This window comes from Eptatretus burgeri, chromosome 14 (genome assembly GCF_056783735.1).
Source record: "Eptatretus burgeri isolate ZD-2024b chromosome 14, Ebu_testis_v1, whole genome shotgun sequence".
Taxonomy (NCBI): Eukaryota; Metazoa; Chordata; class Myxini; order Myxiniformes; family Myxinidae; genus Eptatretus; species Eptatretus burgeri.
The window spans coordinates 5,276,564-5,296,563 of record NC_140974.1 but is presented as its reverse complement, the minus strand read 5'-3'; the positions used below and the strand labels follow the sequence as shown (position 1 = coordinate 5,296,563).

The window sequence follows — 20,000 nt, the reverse complement described above, 5'->3', positions numbered from 1 at the left end:
TGGCGAACCGTCCAGGATTGTGCCCAATAGCCCAGGAGACTGCTTAGGCAGCACCAACGCTCTGCACTATGGTCACAATGGACTGGGCTGGATTCCCAGAGTTCCTCAACAACTATAAAGACGTTCACACGTAGTACACACATGAGAATCCCAATGGTATACACTCCCCTCAGCGACCGGACCGGTTTCATCACTCATTGGCAAATCATCAGCGATAGCGGAGACAGCAATGCTTACCAATGAGGCTCCCAAGCATGTACCACGTGCAAGCGTCAAAAGCAGTCGATTATATAAATAAAGACTTACTTGGATCTTGGCCAAACGAGCAATCAATGTCATCATTGTGGAATGCTAAAGTAGAAGAAAGAAGCTCCAGGAATGTTCTGCAGCCAAGGAAAAGTCAAGCTACCTTCTTTTCTATCGCCTCCTGATCCTCTAAAATCACTCGTCAGGAGGCACTCGAGAGCAATAGTTGCTTCCAGATGACGTCTTTTGGGGCTGACAATGCGTGCCAAAATCCTAGGGATTGGATGCCAACTTTCAGAGTTCAAGGTCAAATTTATCACCAACATGGATGCCTTCTTCCCCTTCAAAATGAAGAACCCAAGTTTCTCCAGATTTGTTTCGTGGGTGATGAAGAATCCCAAGTAAACGGAAGATGTGAAGTTGTACCCTCAAATGACAGTGCAATTGTCCGAGAAACTTCAAGAATTTATCCATGAAAACATGTCCATTTCTCTTTTCAAAACTGCTCCGGAGGAAATGCCGATTGACAACTACAAAGCAATGATCAGGCCTGAGAAGAAACCTGCTGGTGGACACGAACGACTGTACGATGAATGCTCCAACTTCAAATGAGGTGGCAGTCATCCTTCTTGGAGGAGAGGATTTGGAGAAGGGAAGAGACATTGCCCTCCGTAAAAGGAGCGCCGGTCTTTTACGAATCTCCGAAACTCACCGATCCTGCGACGCTCTTCAATACCCTTTGATGTTCTGGCAGGGAGAAGATGGCAATGCAGATTGGCCTGAAACAAGTCGATCCAGTCATTGGCGAACCTGGGAATAAAGAAAGTTTCAGCAATGGAGTTCTATGCCTACAGGATAATGGTTCGTCCAAATGTCGAAACCTCCTCAATCAATTTCCCACTGAAATGTATGCCAAGATTGAAACTGAAAGATTCAATTTCCTCAGACACAACCAGGAAAAAAAACAACTTTGAGCTGAACAATACATCCATCTCCAAGATGCTGTGGCCAGTGATCAAAATCCTGAAGATATTGGACGGATGATCATCTTGCCCTCCTCTTTCACTGGAAACGTTCAAGATGGATGCACAAGTACACCCAGGATGCCATGACGTACGTTTGAAATTATGGGAGGCCTGACCTCTTCATAACTTTCTCGTGTAATCCAAATTGTCCTGAAACCCAAAGCTCATTGATGGGCAGCCTGCTCACTCACGACGTGACATAATTGGCAGGGTGTTCCACTTGAAAGTCAAACTAATCAAGCTTCCTTCTCTTATGTCACCTCCTGCTCTTCTAAAATTATTCGTCAGGAGACACTCAAGAACAATAGTCTACACTCTAGTTGACATAATAGGCACTCAAGAGCTACTTTGAGACCTACTGACCAAAGGACAAATCATTGGTGCCATCCGTTTGACCTTGTAGTCCATAGAATGGCAAAAATGGGGACTCCCACATGTTCATCTCCTTCTGTGGCTTCAGGAGAAAAAAAAAAAACAGGCCAAATCAAGTTGATTCCATCATCATTGCAGAAATTTCTGACAAATCCAAAGATCCCAAACTTTTTGAAATTGTCACCAAACACCTGATTCACGGACCTTGCGGCAACCCCAACAGATCTTGTGTTCGTATGAAGCATGGCGAATGCACCAAGGATTACCCTAAACAACTGCTTTTAACACACTCAATCAGGAGAAGATGGTTATCCCCTCGATCGACAAAAAAACCTGGAGATGGAGGCTTCACTGAAAAAAAAAAAAAAATGAACCTTACAAGGCCAAGAAGTGGATCTGGACAACAAGTGGGTTGTTCCCTAAAATCCTGTCCCCTCCCGAACCTTCAACGCACACATCAATGTTGAATACTGCAACTCAATCAAGTCCATCAAATATATTTGCATGCATGTCCATAAAGTTAGCGATCAAGCTGTATTCTGTGTCCAGAAGGTTAACAACACGGACAACTAACCCCAAGCTCAGAATCCAAATGATGAAATCCAAAACTTCCAATCTGGATGATGCATCTCATTGAATGAGGCAGTTTGGAGGAGCCTTAATTTTCCAGTCCATCAGTGATGTACAACTGTTACTCATTTGAGCGTTCATCTGGAAAATGGACAGAGGGTTTACTTTACGCCACACAATATTCCACAATGTGTGCAAGAGCCTCTAAGAACCACCCTCACTGAGCTTTTCCAGCTCTGCCAAAAAGATTACTTTGCATTACCATCGGATTCCTAAATATTACACGCGGACTGACAAAAAAAAACAAAAAAAAACGGAAACGAAGAGCTGTTGGCGCAGCTGTTGAAGGCTTCCTTGGAGTCGAGGCTTCAGATGCTCTTGGACGAGTGCACACGGTTCACCCAAGCGACTCTTGAGTGAGTGCTTCCACTTACGACTTCTGTTGCATGTTGTCAAAGGGCCTACTTCATTTCAAGATTTACAGACTGTTGATTGTGAGGTCTCTGTTGTGTGACCTTTGGAGAGAGGGCTCTTAGAAGATGACAAACACTGGCAAAGATACTCTGGAGGAAGCTGCCCTCTCACATTTGCCTTCCAAACTGAGAAAGCTCTTCACAATCATCATTTCTACATGTCATCCTTTAAGCCCTGCACAACTTTGGGATGACCATAAGGAGAGCCTTGCTGAAGATATCCATCACCATGCAAGAACACAAATTTCAGCTCTGACATTTTCAACCAAACTCTGATCATCATTCAAGACAAAGTGACTGCAATGGTTGGCAAAACCCTTTACCGGTTAGGTCTTCCCACCCCACAACGAAACGACACTCGCTCTATCAATCGTGAGATGCTTCGACAAACCAACTATGACATCGAGCAGTTAGAATCATTTATCAATCGGCAAAAACCCGTGCTCACGCCTGACCAGCGTCGAGCCGATGACGCGATTGTTGAGAAAATTGGAAACTATTCCGGGAGGATATTTTTCCTTGATGCTCCAGCTGGCACTGGGAAGACTTTCCTCATCAATCTCCTCCCGGCAAAGGTTCGGTCCAAAAAGCGTATTGCTCTTGCTGTGTTGCTTCCTCTGGCATCGCTGCCACTCTTCTTACTGGTGGGGAAACCGCTCACTCGGCCTTCAAGCTGCCACTTGATTTAGCGCGATCAGAAACTCCGACCTGCAACATCACCAAAAATTCAAACCTCGCTATAGTCCTCAGAAGCTGCCAACTGATCGTATGGGATGAATGCACCATGTAACACGAGGGTGCTTTTGAAGCCCTGGACAGAACCCTGAAAGACATCAGAGGAAATGATGACCTCGTGGGTGGAGTCACGATGCTCCGAGCAGGAGACGTTCGACAAACTTCTCGTCATTCCAAAAGGAACTCGAGCGGATGAAATGAAAGCCTGTCTGAAATCTTCTTCCATTTGGCGCAAAGTCAAAAGTTTTACCCCGTCCACCACCAACATGCGTGTTCACCTCCATGGTGACATTTCAGCTGGAAACTTTGCCAATGGGCTGCTTGAATTTGGAGAAGGAACATCTCATTCTCAACGAACTATTTCAATATTGCGAAAAGCATTGACGAACTGTAGGTCGAAGTTCATCCTAACCTTCAGTGATCAGAAATGGATTTGTGAAAGAGCCATTTTGGCAACAACAAATGATTCGGTCAATGCCGTCAACACCCAGATCCGACAGCGAATTCCTTCAGAACAAGAATCGTACAAAAGCATCGACACCGTGGTTGATCAAGATCAAGCAGTCGAGCACCCTGTGGAATTCCTCAACTCCTTGGAGCCTCCTGGAATTCCACCTCACAACCTCACCTTAGCAGTAGGAGCTCCAATCATTTTGCTCAGAAACTTAGATCCTCCCAAGCTCTGCAATGGAACTCGACTGGTTATCAAATCATTGATGCCCAATGTAATTGAGGCGACCATCATCACTGGATGTGCAAAAGACGAAGATGTTTTTCAATCCCACGGATTCCTTTGATTCCAACGGATATACCATTCCAATTTAAAAGACTTTCATTCCCCCATCGGTCTTTCCTTCGCAAGGACAATCTTTAAAAGTTGCCGGAATCCATCTCGGAACTCCGTGCTTTCCCCACGGTCAGCTTTACGTTGGCATGCCAAGAGTTGGCCACACGAATACGCCTCGTCATCTCCGATACCGCTGGACAAACTGCAAACATCTCGTATCCAGAAGCTTCAACATAAATCATTTTTTTTTCTCGATAAACAATTAATCGAATTCAGACTTTTGTCTTAAACTTCATTTTAATTAAACTGGGGAGATGATGTGAAATTTATCTGATGATGTCTTCCTGCAGGGACAAAGCGAATTGTGGAAGGAAAGTTCGTTCCTGGACAGACATGTCTCATTGTGGAGGACGTGGTTACATTTGGAACGAGCATTTTGGATACTGCCAGGATTCTTCAACAAGCAGGCCTTAAGGTAATGTGATGCATGATCACACAGAGGTTTCATGAAGTCCACCTGAAGTCCACTGCTCATGAGGAAGTCGCTCTTTTCAAATTGTTTTGTCAGAGTTGTCGGTCGTTGACATTTTCCACATGTGGTCATTTAAGGTATGGAAGCATTATTCAAGTATAAGCTTTATTATTTCCACAATTTCATTTTGACGACGTCAATCCATCCTCAGTTATTATTGAATAAATATGTACCCGATAAATTTCACGTTATTTCCCCAGTTTAATTAAAATAAAGTTTTATTTATTTATTTATTTATTTATTTATTTATTTATTTTTTTTAAGACAATTTCACCAATGATTAGGTCACAGCCTGATGGAGTACTGCTCTCTCCTCTGGGCTGGTGCTCCCGCCTCTCACCTTTCTTGGCTTCACGCTGTGGAAACCAAGGCATTTCGGATCATTGGCATCTCCCGCGATGAGGATGAGTCTTTGGGGCTCTCACTCTCTCACCGCAGGCAGGTCGGTGGTCTTTCTGTCTTCAACCATCTCCTCTCTGCCCCTCACTCTCCTCACTGCTCTGTCTGAGATATGTACCCCACATTTCCACAGGGCACTCAACGTCCGCCAGCAACCCCCTTCTGGTAAAACTACCAAAATCAAGAATCACTGCTCTCACCTTCACTCTTTCATTCCTCTCTTTTCCCACCTCTGGAACAAACTCCCACACTCTCTTCAATCTGACTCTTCCCTCCATGTCTTCAAAACAGCTGTTCACCACCACCTCTTATCTTTCCCCATCGAAAACCACCATCTTTTCTACCCCCATTAATCCACCACAAACCCACCTCCTTCAAATTCCCTGCTTTCCTTTCTGAAAGTCCCTGTCGTGTAAGGACCTGAAAGTCCTTGTGTGTCCATCTTGTTTTACCCTTTGCACCCCGCCCCATTCCTCTCCCTTCCACAGATCTCCTCATGGGTCTATTGTCCGTCCCTCTCATGCCGCTCTTGTCTCCTGCTCACCTTGTTGTACGTTCTGTGTTGGCTCTCATACGAGCCTTGTCATTATATACAAACAAACAAAAAAGGTCATCCCCAAACCCTGCTCATGACCTTTTCTATCTCCATTAACCTTCCCCAAACTTTCCTCTTAATTTCCTAGTTCCTCTCCCCCCCCCCCCGCCCCCTGATATCCGGATCTGATAATTTTTTAAGTGATTCTTCACCATTGAGAGATCGGGCCAAAAACGATATAGTCCTGTATAGCATGATATTTCAAACATGTGTTGGGCCCGATATGTTCTCGTGGATCAGGGATTACATGGCGGCGGTACGTGCTCTAGCGAGTGCCCTTCGAGTTACTATCATGCGCCTGTTGGGGTCAGGGCCATGAGTGGTGTTTGTCTCACCCACCATTCACCTGCTTCAAGCCTGTGCGATTCCATCTCATCCTGTTTCCCACCATTTACATGAGCTCAAAAATATGTCCCTTTATCTGGTCAACAGAGCAAAGTCCATTGTGCTGTTAATGCTTCAAAATGATTGTTTTCTGTGCTCATACCACTGGACCGAGTGCATTGGTAAGAACAGACTTTGTTTGGAATAGCATGATATAAATCGGTGAAATATTTTGATTTCATAACCACTGCAATATTTCTTGGTTAGAAACAGCAAATGCTACAAGAGAATTTGGACATATAGGGTCATGGCATTTATTGCCTTGAACTTGCTACACCGTAACTAACTCAAACTTAGTGTTATAACCAATAACACTGAACAACAAAAATTTTTTACTGGAGATGTGTAAAGTGATTTAGACTAATTTGGGTACGCTGATTTCAAAAATCATAACCGTTTTGCTGTATCACGTCAGGATTTTCAGTAACAGAAATATTCCCATTGCCTAGAAGTCAGGATTTCAATGAAATTTACAAAAATTCATTTATTTCATCATGAATGCTTCAAAATTATAGAAATTACAGAAAAACTCCACTAGAATGTAATTAAAAATGCTTTAGGCATTTGGCTTTGCGTTTGTGCTGCTCTGTGTCAGTTTCACGATGCAGGAACCAGCAGAAATCGCCCATCATGTTCGGGTTGTGCCGCCCTTGGTAACGCGTCTCCATGAGTGAAATCTCTTGGTGGAATCGCTCGCCGTGCTCGTCCGAGACTGCTCCCAAGTTGTCAGGGAAGAAGTTCAGGTGCTGGTGTAGGAAATGGATTTTCAGGGACATCCTGGAGCCAAGTTTCCTGAAGGACTCCAGCAGCTGCTGCACTATTTCTTCATAGTTGTCCGCGCGCTCGTTCCCCAAGAAGTTGTCCGTCACAGCTTTGAAGCTCCTCCACGCTGCCAGCTCTTTGGGGTTTAGAGTTGTCGGAAAAGTTTCGTCCTTCATAATCTGTCGGATTTGCGGTCCAACAAAGACACCAGCCTTGATCTTGGCCTCCGACAAGGTGTTGCCAAACTTTTCCTTGAGGTATAAAAACCCACGCCCATTCAGATCCATTGCCTGTACAAAACTTTTCATCAAGCCGAGCTTTATGTGGAGTGGTGGAAGGAAAACCTTGGCTGGGTCGACAAGGGCGACATGCTTCACGTTGTGTCGACCAGGTACATGCTCTTTTCGCTCTTCCCAATCTTTCTTCGTCCAGTGATTCTTGTCGTCTCTGCTATCCCAGAGACAAAGGAAGCACATGTATTTCGTGTAGCCTGACTGCAGCCCTAACAACAGCGCCACCACTTTCAAGTCTCCGCAGATGTGCCAGTTGAAGTCATTGTACTTGATGGAATCAAGCAGCTGCTGCATAGTCTCATAGGTCTCTGTCATGCCGAACGCGTGAGCCAGTGGGACTGATGGTTTCTCGTTGACATTGTGGAGCAAAACAGCCTTCAAGCTGTTCTTCCCCGAGTCGATGAAGAGGCGCCAGTCTGCAGGATCGTGATCACACCCAAGTTCTTTCAACAGACCGTTGATGTCACTGTAGAATGTCATCGTGTCTTCCATCTCAAAGAACTCAGCCATGTCTCTGTGATGTGCTCTGAACAAGGATATCTTGGTGTTAGGTTCAAGTAGATTCCACTGCTGCAGCCTTGATCCAAGCAGCTCTGCCTTCGCCTTTGACAGCGAGAGATCTCTTACAAGATCATTTAAGTCTCCCTGGTTCAGAAGGTGTGATTCTTGAGTGTCGGGTTCAAAAGGTTCATCATCACCATCCTCTTCACCACTGCTTACAGCTATGTTCTGATCAGCTGGAGGTGTTGGAACGGGGTTCTCGTCATCATGAGGCACAGGTTTACGAGCAGAGACGCAGTCAGCGTACTTGATGTGACCTTTATTCTTCTTGTTGAAGCCGGCAATGCTTGTGCAGCAGAAATAACAATCATCATGATGATTCTGCGGCTCACGCCATATCATGGGCACCGCAAATGGCATGCTCGCGCGCTTGCCCACCAACCACTGAGTCAAGGTTGTGTGACAGCTTGTGCAGCAGATGTGTGGTGCCCAGCTCTGTTCTTGGTCCCCCACCTTACACCCGAAGTAGTGAAAGTAGGCGGCCTTCATTTTCACTGCTGTAGATATACTTCGCTGTTGATCTTTTTTGGTATACCGACCACAGACATAACAGAAGTTGTCAGGATGATTGGTACAGGAACGCCTACTCATCTTTATCTGAAAGAAAGAAATATAACACAAGTTAACAACAATTGTACGAAATAGACATGTTAAAGACATATGTAAATTTCATTGAAATCCTGACTTCTAGGCAATGGGAATATTTCTGTTCCTGAAAATCCTGACGTGATACAGCAAAACGGTTATGATTTTTGAAATCAGCGTACCCAAATTAGTCTTAATCACTTTACACATCTCCAGTAAAAAAATTTTTTTGAAATTTGTTGTTCAGTGTAATCTCAGGAATGCCAGGCTTGTAGTACGTAGTCGTTACATTATCCTGCATCCGGGGCTGACAGGACGGCGTAGAGCATGCCCATGACCCAAAATTTGAAATCATTAGTCACACGACCCAAATGGTACTGGACCCTGTTTGCCTGAATCCCATATCTGGGGCTGACAAGGCAGCTTGGAGGTTGTGAACTCGCATTTGAGTTGTCTATTCTCGGCTTGGTTCTTGACCTCACTCTAAACTGCTGTAGTCTTGGGGTCACAGGCAAGGGAGGTGCATTTGAGACGGTCTTCTGGATGGATGTTAAGCTCGGTGTCCTGTCTGCTAGTATTCGCTGGTGGATGCCCTTTGAAAAGTATTCCATTTTGTGCTCTCATCTTGGCCAACTTCCAAATTGCTGCCCCAACCGACAGCACCCTGTGGGAGAGTGATCACCTGTCATGGTCTCAGCTACAGACGAGAATGTTTGTGACTTGTCGTGTGCAAACGGATGCCTTGGAAATGGTGTACGGTCATGGATAAATGGAGAATTACTTTCTCCTTTTTCTACATTCGAAAGTAGTGTTAATGGCATTTGACAACTCATTAGAAGTGTTCACTCCTCCCATCTCCAGGTTACAGATGCAGTGGTTTTGCTTGACCGGGCCCAAGGGGGTGCTGAGCGTCTCGCTTCCTGTGGTATCCGCGTGTGGTCTGTGAACACGTTGCCCCAGATTCTCAAGTCCTTGGGAAGTCGTGGTCGTCTGGACCAGGATACCATCTGCAAAGTCTTGGACTTCCTGGCTGCTCACCAATATGAATCGGACGCATCGGCAAATGGTTCTGCCTTACCTCCGAATGAGCAACTTGGAGCAAGTGAAAAGGTATTGAAACGGATGGTTATGATGGTCTGTGAAGGTCGTGTCTTTCCCTGTTTTTTATTTATTTATTTTTTGTCCACCTTCAAGACCTTTTTAGTTTCAGGAAAAAAAACCAGAACGTAGCTGATTTGCTTTTGAGTCGACTCATCTGGGTATAAACTCGGATCGGTGCTTTGCAGGCAGGCCGCTGCATTACAAGGCGCCCCGTCCTACTGATGAACAGGAAGCCAGATATCCTGTCTGCGAGCATCCATTCGTGGACGTTAAAGATTCCATGGTGTCCTTTGCAAAGAAAGGTGTTGCAACCGGCACACTGAACAAATGATAAATCCCTACCCGAACTCTTTCGTCGACCTGGATTTGGCAAGCGTGTCAAGTGTGCCAATATCCCCGGTGTGAATGGAGTGAGGACTTCTTCCTGACGTGTACTGCAAATCGGGTGTCTGTGTGCGATTTTTGTCAATGTCTGAGGAGAGGGTAGAGGATGCTGCTTGCCTGTCAGAAGGATGAGACTCGTCACGACAGAGAGTTGAGTCATCAGCAAAGAGATAAATGATTTTCTCATGTCTGATATTGAGGGCCTCCATCCTTGTTGGGAGAGTAGAAGTAGCTTGTCCATGGTAGAGTGACCAGGTCTCAATCCGAATTGATGATCTGAGATGAGGCTGTTGGAGAAAAGGAATGATTTTTTTTTAATGTCAACTGCGATGATGGGATTCCATAACCTTGCTGATGATTGGAAGTAAGCTGATTGGTCTCTCGTTAAGTGGATCCGTTCTTGTGCATTGTTAATGTAATGCTGTGATGTTGGCCGACTTCCAAGCGAATGGAATATGACGGGGTGAAAATTGGCAGAGAGAGAGGAAGCACAAGAGCAGGCAGAGCATGTTTTTAGGAAACGTGAGCTGATGCCGTCCGGTCCGGTTGCGGAGTCTGAGTTTAGGGTTCCCAGAATTTTTTTCCCCCTTTTCAAGTGTAAAAGAAGACACAGAATTCAGGAGCAGTTGGGTATGACTGGCAAGGATGGCTAAAGAGAGGGAAGGGTTAGCCGTTTATTACAACACAATGGGGCAAGATAGAAGACGAAGAGGAGCACGGCCATGTAACGGCGAATACAAACTACAAACGAATACAAACTAGAGGGGGAGCACTCGGTAGAGTGCAAAACCTCTGAGGCCAATACTGCTGGGTCACTTAAGTGAACCCGATATCCTATTCATTGTAGGTCAAAACAGATCAGACTCTACTGAACCACGATTGAATCAACTAAACTAGATCGACGCGCACGTAGAAATGCCCAAAAAATAAAATCGAAATTTTTTTGAAAAAAAAGGTGCAATTTTTTTTTCTCTAACTATTTTTTTTGGGGGGGGGGTTGGAAATTACTTAAAACATGTAGAAATGCAAAAAAAAAAAAATTTTTTTTTTTTCTCTAACAAATTTTTTTTGGGGGTTGGAAATCACTTATAACATGTAGAAATGCAACTCGAGGGGGAGCACTCGGTAGAGTGCAAAACCTCCGCCGCCAATACTGCTAGGTCACTCAAGTGAACCTGATATCCTATTCATTCAATTTGACGTCAACAGTGCTCACAGAGTTATAGTTTGCAACTTTCCCTTTTACTTTTAACTTTTACATACTCAATTCATTCGTCATAACTAGATTCCTTGAGACAGAAATTGATTTTACGTGGGTATATCCACCTGAAGTTCCAAAATCAGCCGCAATTATAATTTTGGCATGTTTTTTTGTTGGAAATCACTTGTAACATGTAGAAATGCAAAAAAAAAAACGAAATTTTGTTGAAAAAAAAGTTGCAAAATTTTTTTTTCTCTAACAAATTTTTTTTTTGGGGGGGGGGGGGAGTTGGAAATCACTTAAAACATGTAGAAATGCAAAAACAAAAATTCAAATATTTTTTCAAAATGGCCGCCATAGCGGCCATATTGGATTTTGGACAACGTCCAAAATCTAATGGCATGATCCTTGGACCATACCTAACCCCCCACCAAGTTTCGTCGAAATCCGTCGAGGAGTTTTTCCGTAATACTGTTCACAAACAAACAAACAGACAGGGGTGAAAACAGTAACCTCCGTCCATCTTCGATGGCGGAGGTTATCAAAACTACACACAAAACTACAAACAAAGTAACGGCGAATACAAACTACAAACAAACAAAATACAAACAAAGTAACGGCGAATATAAATTACAAACAAACTACAAATAAACAAACAAAGTAACGGCGAATATAAATTACAAACAAACAAACTACAAATAAACAAACAAAGTAACGGCGAATACAAACTACAAACAAAGTAACGGCGAATACAAACAAAGTAACGGCGAATACAAACTACAAACAAACAAACTACAAACGAATACAAACTACAAAGTAACGGCGAATACAAACTACAAACAAACAAACTACAAAGTAACGGCGAATACAAACAAAGTAACGGCGAATACAATCCACAAACAAACAAACTACAAACAAACAAACGAATACAAACAAAGTAACGGCGAATACAAACTACAAACAAACAAACTACAAACGAATTACAAACAAACAAAGTACAAACAAAGTAATGGCGAATACAAACAAAGTAATGGCGAATACAAGCTACATACAAACAAAGTAACGGCAAATACAAACTACAAACAAACAAACTACAAACGAATACAAACAAAGTAACGGCGAATACAAAGTAACGGCAAATACAAACTACAAACAAACAAACTACAAACGAATACAAACAAAGTAACGGTGAATACAAACAAAATCACGGCGAATACAAACAAAACTACGAACAAAGTAATGGCGAATACAAACAAACAAAGTAACGGCAAATACAAACAAACGACAAACAAAACTACAAACAAACAAACAACAAACAAAGTAACGGCGAATACAAACAAAGTAATGGCGAATACAAACAAACTACAACCAAACAAACTACAAACAAAGTAACGGCAAATACAAACAAACGACAAACAAAACTACAAACAAACAAACAACAAAAAAGTAACGGCGAATACAAACTACAAGTAAACAACAAACAAAGTAACGGCGAATACAAACAAACGACAAACAAAACTACAAACAAAGTAATGGCGAATACAAACTACAAACAAACTACAAACTACAAACGAATACAAACAAACGGCGAATACAAACTACAAACAAACTACAAACGAATACAAACAAAGTAACGGCGAATACAAACTGCAACGAATAATAAAATAAATACCCCAACGCTCACTCGAGACCTTGAGAGACTTAAACAATTAACTTAACCATTCACTCAAAGGTGGTGAAACTGATAGAGGAGAGTAGATGAGACTGAGGAAAATCCAAGAAACCTATACGTTGTGACAACGTTCTGCATACAATGTTGAACTGCTTCCCCACGGCCGTTCCTGGCCGTCTCGCGCGGGGCTTTGCCTCATGGCGTCTTATGTGCTGGTACCAACACGTTCTCTGCACACCACAAACCATGAAGCGCCGGAACCACAGGCTGAGGGAGCCAGGGAGGAACCAAAGTGGAGAAGAGCGTCGCAGGAACCAACCGGGAGCTCTCCGAGCAGCACTGTCGAGGAGACGAGAGAGAAGCAGCAAAGGGTGGGAGCTCTCTGGAGTCCTGCGGGACCTGTTTGATCACCTCTGGCACGTGCCCATTGGCAGAAGTGGCGATCAGGCCACAATCGATGGCCCATTCTGATTGGAGGGGCAAGCTGGAGAATATCCACATCACGTGTGGACTTCAATTAAATTGTCTGGTTATGAAAACATATTAAATTATCACATCACCACGTTCTTCTGCGCCTAGTATGACGAAGCTTGTATGTAGCATTAATTGACTTGTTCTGGTTGGTTTACAATATAATGTGCACGTTCGTACACTGGTCAAACCGTGAGGACCGTGAAAATGATGCTTTATCAAGAAGAACTAATCGTAAGTGGAAGCACAATGGCTCACTTGGTCCTTTGTTCACAGGTTCCCAGAATTATTTCCGCTGCTGCCATGAGCTATGGCCAAAGGACACTCCTTCCGACAACCGCCCCCTTCGCCACACGCCTTCTCAGCCTCATGGAAGAAAAGCGTACCAATGTTGCGCTCGCAGCAGATGTTCTCTCGTGTGCAGAGGCTCTTGCTTTGGCCGAGGAACTCGGACCTGAGATCTGCATGTTTAAAATCCATGCAGATGCTCTCGGTGGCTTTGATGAGAGCTTCCATCTACGGTTGGCCGAGATTGCCAAGCGGCATCGCTTCCTCTTATTCGAGGATCGCAAATTTGCTGACATCGGCAGTGTGGCCCGGAGGCAATACGAGGGTGAGTAATATTGATGTTCATACTTAAAAAAAAAAAATTTTTTTTTTTTTAAACCTTGCTCGTTTTGTTTCCACTGTGAACCATCTACATATTGCAGCTTGCGCTCTGCATTGTGTCGAGCTGTTTGTCCTGCAAATCTCGTGTCCTTCACTTTCCCCTTGCAGGGGGAATTTTTAGGATCTCACATTGGGCTGACGTGGTGACGGTGCATGCTGTCGCAGGACCAAGTGCACTGCTGTCCTTGCAGGAAGCTTGCAGTTCCACTGACAATGGTGCCTTCATAGTTTCTGAGATGAGCTGCCAAGGCTCACTGGCTGTGGGCAATTACACACAGGCTGCGGTATGGTTGGGGCTCAATGGACCAAAGAGGTCTTTTTTTTGTACACATTGTTAAGGCTCGTTTGAGAGCCAACACACAACAAGGGGAGCATGAGACAAGAGGGGTGGGAGAGGGAAGGACAAAACAGTTGGGAACAGAGACATCAGGAGATCTGTGGAAGGGAGAGGGATGGGGCCGGGAACACGGGGTATACAAGATGGACATTACAGGGACTTTCAGGAAGGAAAGCAGGGAATTTGAAGGAAGTGGGTTTGGGGTGGATTAACAGGGGTAGAAAAGATGGAGGTTTTGGATGGGGGAAGATAAGAGGTGGTGGTGAACAGCTGTTTTGAAGACCTGGAGGGAAGAATGGGATTGAAATTTCTGTTTGAAGGCTGCCATATACAGTGTGTGTATATATATATATGTGTATATATATATATATATATATATATATATATATATATATATATATATATATATATATATATATATATATATATATATATATGTATATATATATATATATAGTGGCGGGATTCTGACCCTGTCCCTGGTGCCACCCTCACCACCACCGTCTCCGGGGATCTACAACGCCGGCCGGCTCAGCACAGGCCTCGGGTCACGCTTCTTCAATTGCGATACCAACCTACTCCTTGTGCTTCACCAGATGGGGAGATAGAACCCCTGGTCACAGACTGGTTTTGTCAGAGACCGAGTGGAGTCTACCAGTCTGTAACCACTTTGGTTTTATATGCCAATCGAACGGATTGTTCCTCGACGCCACACAAATTAATCCATAGCGGCAACTTCATAGGAATTAACCAGATTTATTGGGGAACATCAGGGATCACAACACAAGCAATAAACACAACAATGTTTATACCAACTATCTTTAACCTGTTCTTAACTAGGGGACGACGGAGTACAGGTTTCGAGGGGTCCCTACCCAGATTTGCCTTAGACAACATGCAGACAAAACAGAGACAGACAGCATGCATGCAGACAGAGTACTTGGTGATGTCCCATGTACGAGAGGAAAGTGTCCAAAAAAGCACGAACGTCCACGGATTCGAACTCCCGCTCGAACGCGCCGTGCGGCAAGAATGGTGGCGCAGTACTTTTCCTGCTCAAGTCACCGCGTGCGCACGCTTTCCTCCGTGCGTTTCGGCCCCGCGCAATGTCTACGATGCGAGACCGCCAAATCTACGATGGGCCTCAGCCGATCTCTCGCAAAGTCCAGCGTACAAATCCAGGCCTGGCCTGATCAAGGTGCCCAGCTCCGCAGGCGGATCGGCGAACGTATCGAGCCGTGAGGTGAGTACGGACAGAGGCTCCATGGCCAAACGCAGGCCGAATCGGTCGATCACCTCCCCCTACGAGTCGATCGTCGACTCCACGTGCCGGCAGCCTCTCAAAGCTGACTGCAGTTTCCCCAACTGCCAAAACTGAGCCTCAACCTGAGGTCTTCACTTCCCCTCTCGCTCGTTCCTTCATCGACACGCGAGCCCGTTTTTACGAAGCATTTGTTTCTCTCGCTTCCTTTGCTCGCTTCTCTCGGCGACTATTTCCACACACAACCCTTTTTCTCTCTTTTAGTTTTCTTCCGTTCGCTCGCTTCGAACCACTCACTCCTCCCCCTTTTCGAAGCCGACATAACTCCTCCCCTTCGCGTCACTTCCTCTCCAGGCCATACCCCCCCAGCCGACTGGGCGGGGCTTCGTCCGGGATGGGAGGAAGACGAGCGATCCCTCGTTTCACCACCACAGCACGAACACAAAAACAGTCTTTTACACCTCCCGACACACATATGACGTCCATTTCACCAAACAACCTATCTATACATGAATTTAATGGAGGATCTGAGCTAATCCTACACTTAGTAGTCCCATGAAGGGCCATTTCCGTAACAATATATACAAGCCGGTAGGCGACATGGGTGGTCGCTATATAATTGCATACTAGTCATACAGTTTTTGACGGATCGGGCTGAAAATTTTTGACAGAGGTTGATTATAGTGCGCATAAAAGCGCGGAAGCCGATTTTTGATTTTCGAAAAATATATATATAAAAATATTTTTCGGATTTTTTTCAAAAATTTCAGTCCCGTTGCTGGTTAACGGTGGCGTCCATAGCAACGGTGCTCAAAAGCATACAACTAGATCCTGGTATGAACCTACCAGTCACGTTTCATCAAAATCGGTTGGCCTCTCTGGCCTCCAGAGCTGTCCATTACATACATAAAGACAGACGGAAATCCTGAGAATAACAGTAGTCAAGCGACCACCCAACATATATATATATATATATATATATATATATATATATATATATATATATATATATATATATATATATATATATATATATATATATATATATATATATATATATATATATATATATATATATATATATATATTTATTTATCTGCAGGATACCTCAAATTCCTTCACATGTGAAACCATAAAGGTCATGAAATGCGAAGCAACATTATGGAATACGCTTTTGAAGGTTTCTTTCTTCAAAGCTTCACCATGGAAATCTGTGCACGCAGGGGCATTTGTGTGACAGCTCTTCAAACTCAATTGCTTCTGGATCTGTGCACAACTGACCTTTCCGTCTTGTTATTTTTTTATTTTTAGGTGTGAAAATTCTAGGCTCGTGGAAAAGCTAGAACACGAGGGAAAGCAAGAACACGCATTACCAGCAGGGTAGAAGGAGACGAGGAAAAATGAGTGAGGGGAAAAACAACCTGGATGTGTGAGCCACAGGAAAATGGGTCGGCCGAACCAGCAGAGGCACGCGCACAAAATGAAAACTGCCAAATGGCGTGCAAAATTCACAGGGTTTATAAATTCTAAGTTCACGTTGCATCTGCCACACAGGTTTCCCGAGACTTGCTGCAGTCGTGGCCAAAATATTGGCACCCTTTCACTTTTTTTTTCAAATAAGTCACAATTTTTGTCGAAAAATAAGTTGAAATTGATAAAAGTATTTTGTCTCCACAATTATTTATTTCACTGTTAATGTTACAGAACCTTTGTTTTTAATTCAGAACCTAATATATCCTTTTTAAATCAGAAAATAAAAATAAATGGCATTGATAAAATTAACAACCCCCTCGAATCACAGCTTTTGGACAAAAATACCTGCAGTCAAGCACTTCCGATAGCCATGAATGAGCTTCCTACACGTCTATACTGGCAGTTTGTCCCACTCTTCTTGTACAAAATGCTCCAGTTGTCCCAACTGCTGTTTTCAGATCTCCTCACAGGTGTGCAATGGGATTTAGACCTGGACTCGTTGGACTGTTCTGAAGTGGCCAGCAACCATTACTGGGTGCTTTTTGAAGTGTGTTTGGGGTCATTGTCCTGCTGCAAGACCCATGACCTTCGATGGAGACCCAGCTTTCTGACACTGGGTTGGACATTGTGCTCCAAAATACCTCCTTGGTAATCTCCTGATTTCATGATGCCATGCACACATTCAAGGCACCACGTGCCAGAGGCAGCACAGCAACCCTAAAACATCACTGAACCTCCTCCATGTTTGACTGTAGGGATGGTGTTCTTTTCTTTGAAGGCTTCATTTTGTTTTTGGTAAACATAGAGATGATGTGCTTTACCCTAAATCTCTAATTTGGTCTCATCTGTCCGCAGGACATTCTCCCAGAAGGATTTTGGTTTGTTCAGGTGTGTTTTGGCAAACTGCAGTCGGGCTTTCTTATGTCTCTCTATCAGGAGTGGGGTTCTCCTGGGTCTCCTACCATAGAACCTCCTTTCATTGAGTTGGTGACGGATGGTGCGAGTTGAAACTGTCGTACCTTGTGTGTGAAGGTCAGTTTGAATCTTATAATAAAGCTTTGTTGAAAATTTGGTGACAAAAGCTCAAATGGTAAAGTTGCAGGACAGACACAGGCGCAAAACTCCGTCTCCCGCTGCGTGGGGGACAGGCTAATAATGTTCCGATATAAAACAGTGTGTTTGTCTGTCTCCCTTCATCAGGATGATTTGAGATGGTCTTAAAGGCCAATCCTTTAACACGACTGTGTGTTCACTACGGTCTATATTTTTAGGATAAAGAAAAAAAAATAAAAAACTTCAAACCATTTTCCATAAAATCGTAATTACGTCTCTTCTGTTGGCGTTGTAGACGGTGACTTCCAGGCCAAGCCTCAAGGGCGGTGTGCAGAAGCGTTTTAAAAACAAACAAACAATAAATACGAGGCACCTGGAGGTGAAATTATCTGCACGTGATGCGTTACGTATGTGCAGAGTAAAAATGTGTTAATTTATGTCTGTAGGATGTCTAATAACTAGAGATACAAGCACACCTGACGTTGGTGTTACGGATCAATAATACATGTATGACACGACATGAATGGAAATGTTTAAGGTGTTCTGTGGAAAAGGTAACTTCAAATTGATTAAGTATTGTGGTTACTGTGTGAAAGGACACGTGTGCAGACGGCAGAATGCATACGTGGTGCTCGGCAAAGCGCGGGAATGTCAACATGACGTTGAGGACAGCTTTGTTGAGGCTAAAATATCCGAATAACATGATGACAATATTTATATGTGAAAGAGAAACGAACTGGGAGAAGGAATTATTGGGGGACATGCTGATCCGGACCAATGGTCAAGCCTTGGAACAGACTAGGAATGCAGACTTTTGTCGCCTGGTTTCGGATTGACCTTGTGTCCGATACAATATCAGGCGAGCAGTGAGCCATTGGAGAGAAGGAGGAGCGACTGCGATGTGAACCAGAGGCGAGCTCCAGCGGAGTGCTCGGCACTTTGAGAGGCGGTCCGTGGCTAGTTTTGTTTTGTGAAAGCGAGCTGTGAACGGCAAGGCCCAGGCTGTGCGGGCGCACTACGACGGCGTGTGCACGTTGACCGCAGCCCCGAGTCAAACCCATTGTATCTTTTCGGATGCGGGTAAATCCAGCCGGCGAACCGGTTGAGTTCACGAGGACCCGACGCAATTCTGCGGGTGTCACAGAGCCGACATCCAAGCAGACGAACGCTCTCAGGGCACATCAGCAAAGAGGCCAAGCTCTTCCTCCTCCCAAGGTATCACTTGGCGTAGCGTCATTCCGAACTGCGAGTAGTGGACACGGTTTCATCTGCTTGCTTCAGAGATACGAAGATCATCCTCTGGGCACTCGCAATGCGACTGGCCAGTCGGACATCAATTTGTGCACACTCGTGTGCCAATCGGAGCGACAGAGCCTGCCTGCTTCAATCGTGAAAAGAACCGACTCTTATCCTGTTGGAGTGCTGTATTAAGATTCGTGGGATAAGGGGGCACCGGAGATAAGTTGCCGACCTCAGGGTTGTGAGAGAATTCAAAATTGCATTGAAACGTGCGTGTAACTTTGGGGGGAGTTATAAGGTCATGGAGTCTTTCTTTTAAATCGTTGTGTGAAGGAATCTTATTCAATGGTATTAGTGTTTGAAAGGTAGATCGTAGGGATTGATAAATTAAATATTAAACATCCTTCTGTTTCACCTGATAAACAAGAGACGGAACACTTAAGGGTGACCTTTTAAACTTTGTGTCGCTTCCCCCTCCGGGTAATTGGTGCACGGAGGTAGCACATAACACTAGGCCGAGGCTTCAGACTGGCACTCTCACGAGGCTGCATCTTCTAAACGAAACGTCCCAGAAGATCAAGGAAATCGGGTCACATTTGTACACATCTTGTTTTAAAATAACGTGGTTTATTAAATTGTTTTTGCTTCGAAACATCATGGCTTCTGGTCTCCTTGATTATTTTGAATAAAATAACTCCAACCCATCATTTTTGATGGGCTTTCATACTGGTAATAATAAACAGAAATAAAAAAGGGTACCAGCCGATAAGGCTTGGTACCCTAATAAACCACTGTGGGGTGGCAGAGGAAAAGGTTTTTG

At 44.2% G+C, this 20,000-nt stretch overlaps 1 protein-coding gene across 2 annotated transcripts in view; it reads left to right on the top strand.

Annotated features, from left to right (window-relative positions):
• UMPS (uridine monophosphate synthetase) overlaps positions 1 to 20,000 on the top strand; it is a 32,739-nt gene that overhangs the window by 11,613 nt on the left and 1,126 nt on the right. The window contains exons 3-6 of one of the 2 annotated variants that reach the window (XM_085853578.1): positions 4,559 to 4,683; positions 9,181 to 9,429; positions 13,425 to 13,761; positions 13,926 to 14,101. In XM_085853578.1, coding sequence (XP_085709704.1) covers positions 4,559 to 4,683; positions 9,181 to 9,429; positions 13,425 to 13,761; positions 13,926 to 14,101 — 887 coding nt within the window. The remainder of the gene's footprint in view (positions 1 to 4,558; positions 4,684 to 9,180; positions 9,430 to 13,424; positions 13,762 to 13,925; positions 14,102 to 20,000) is intronic. The other variant, XM_085853579.1, reaches the window with a different exon arrangement.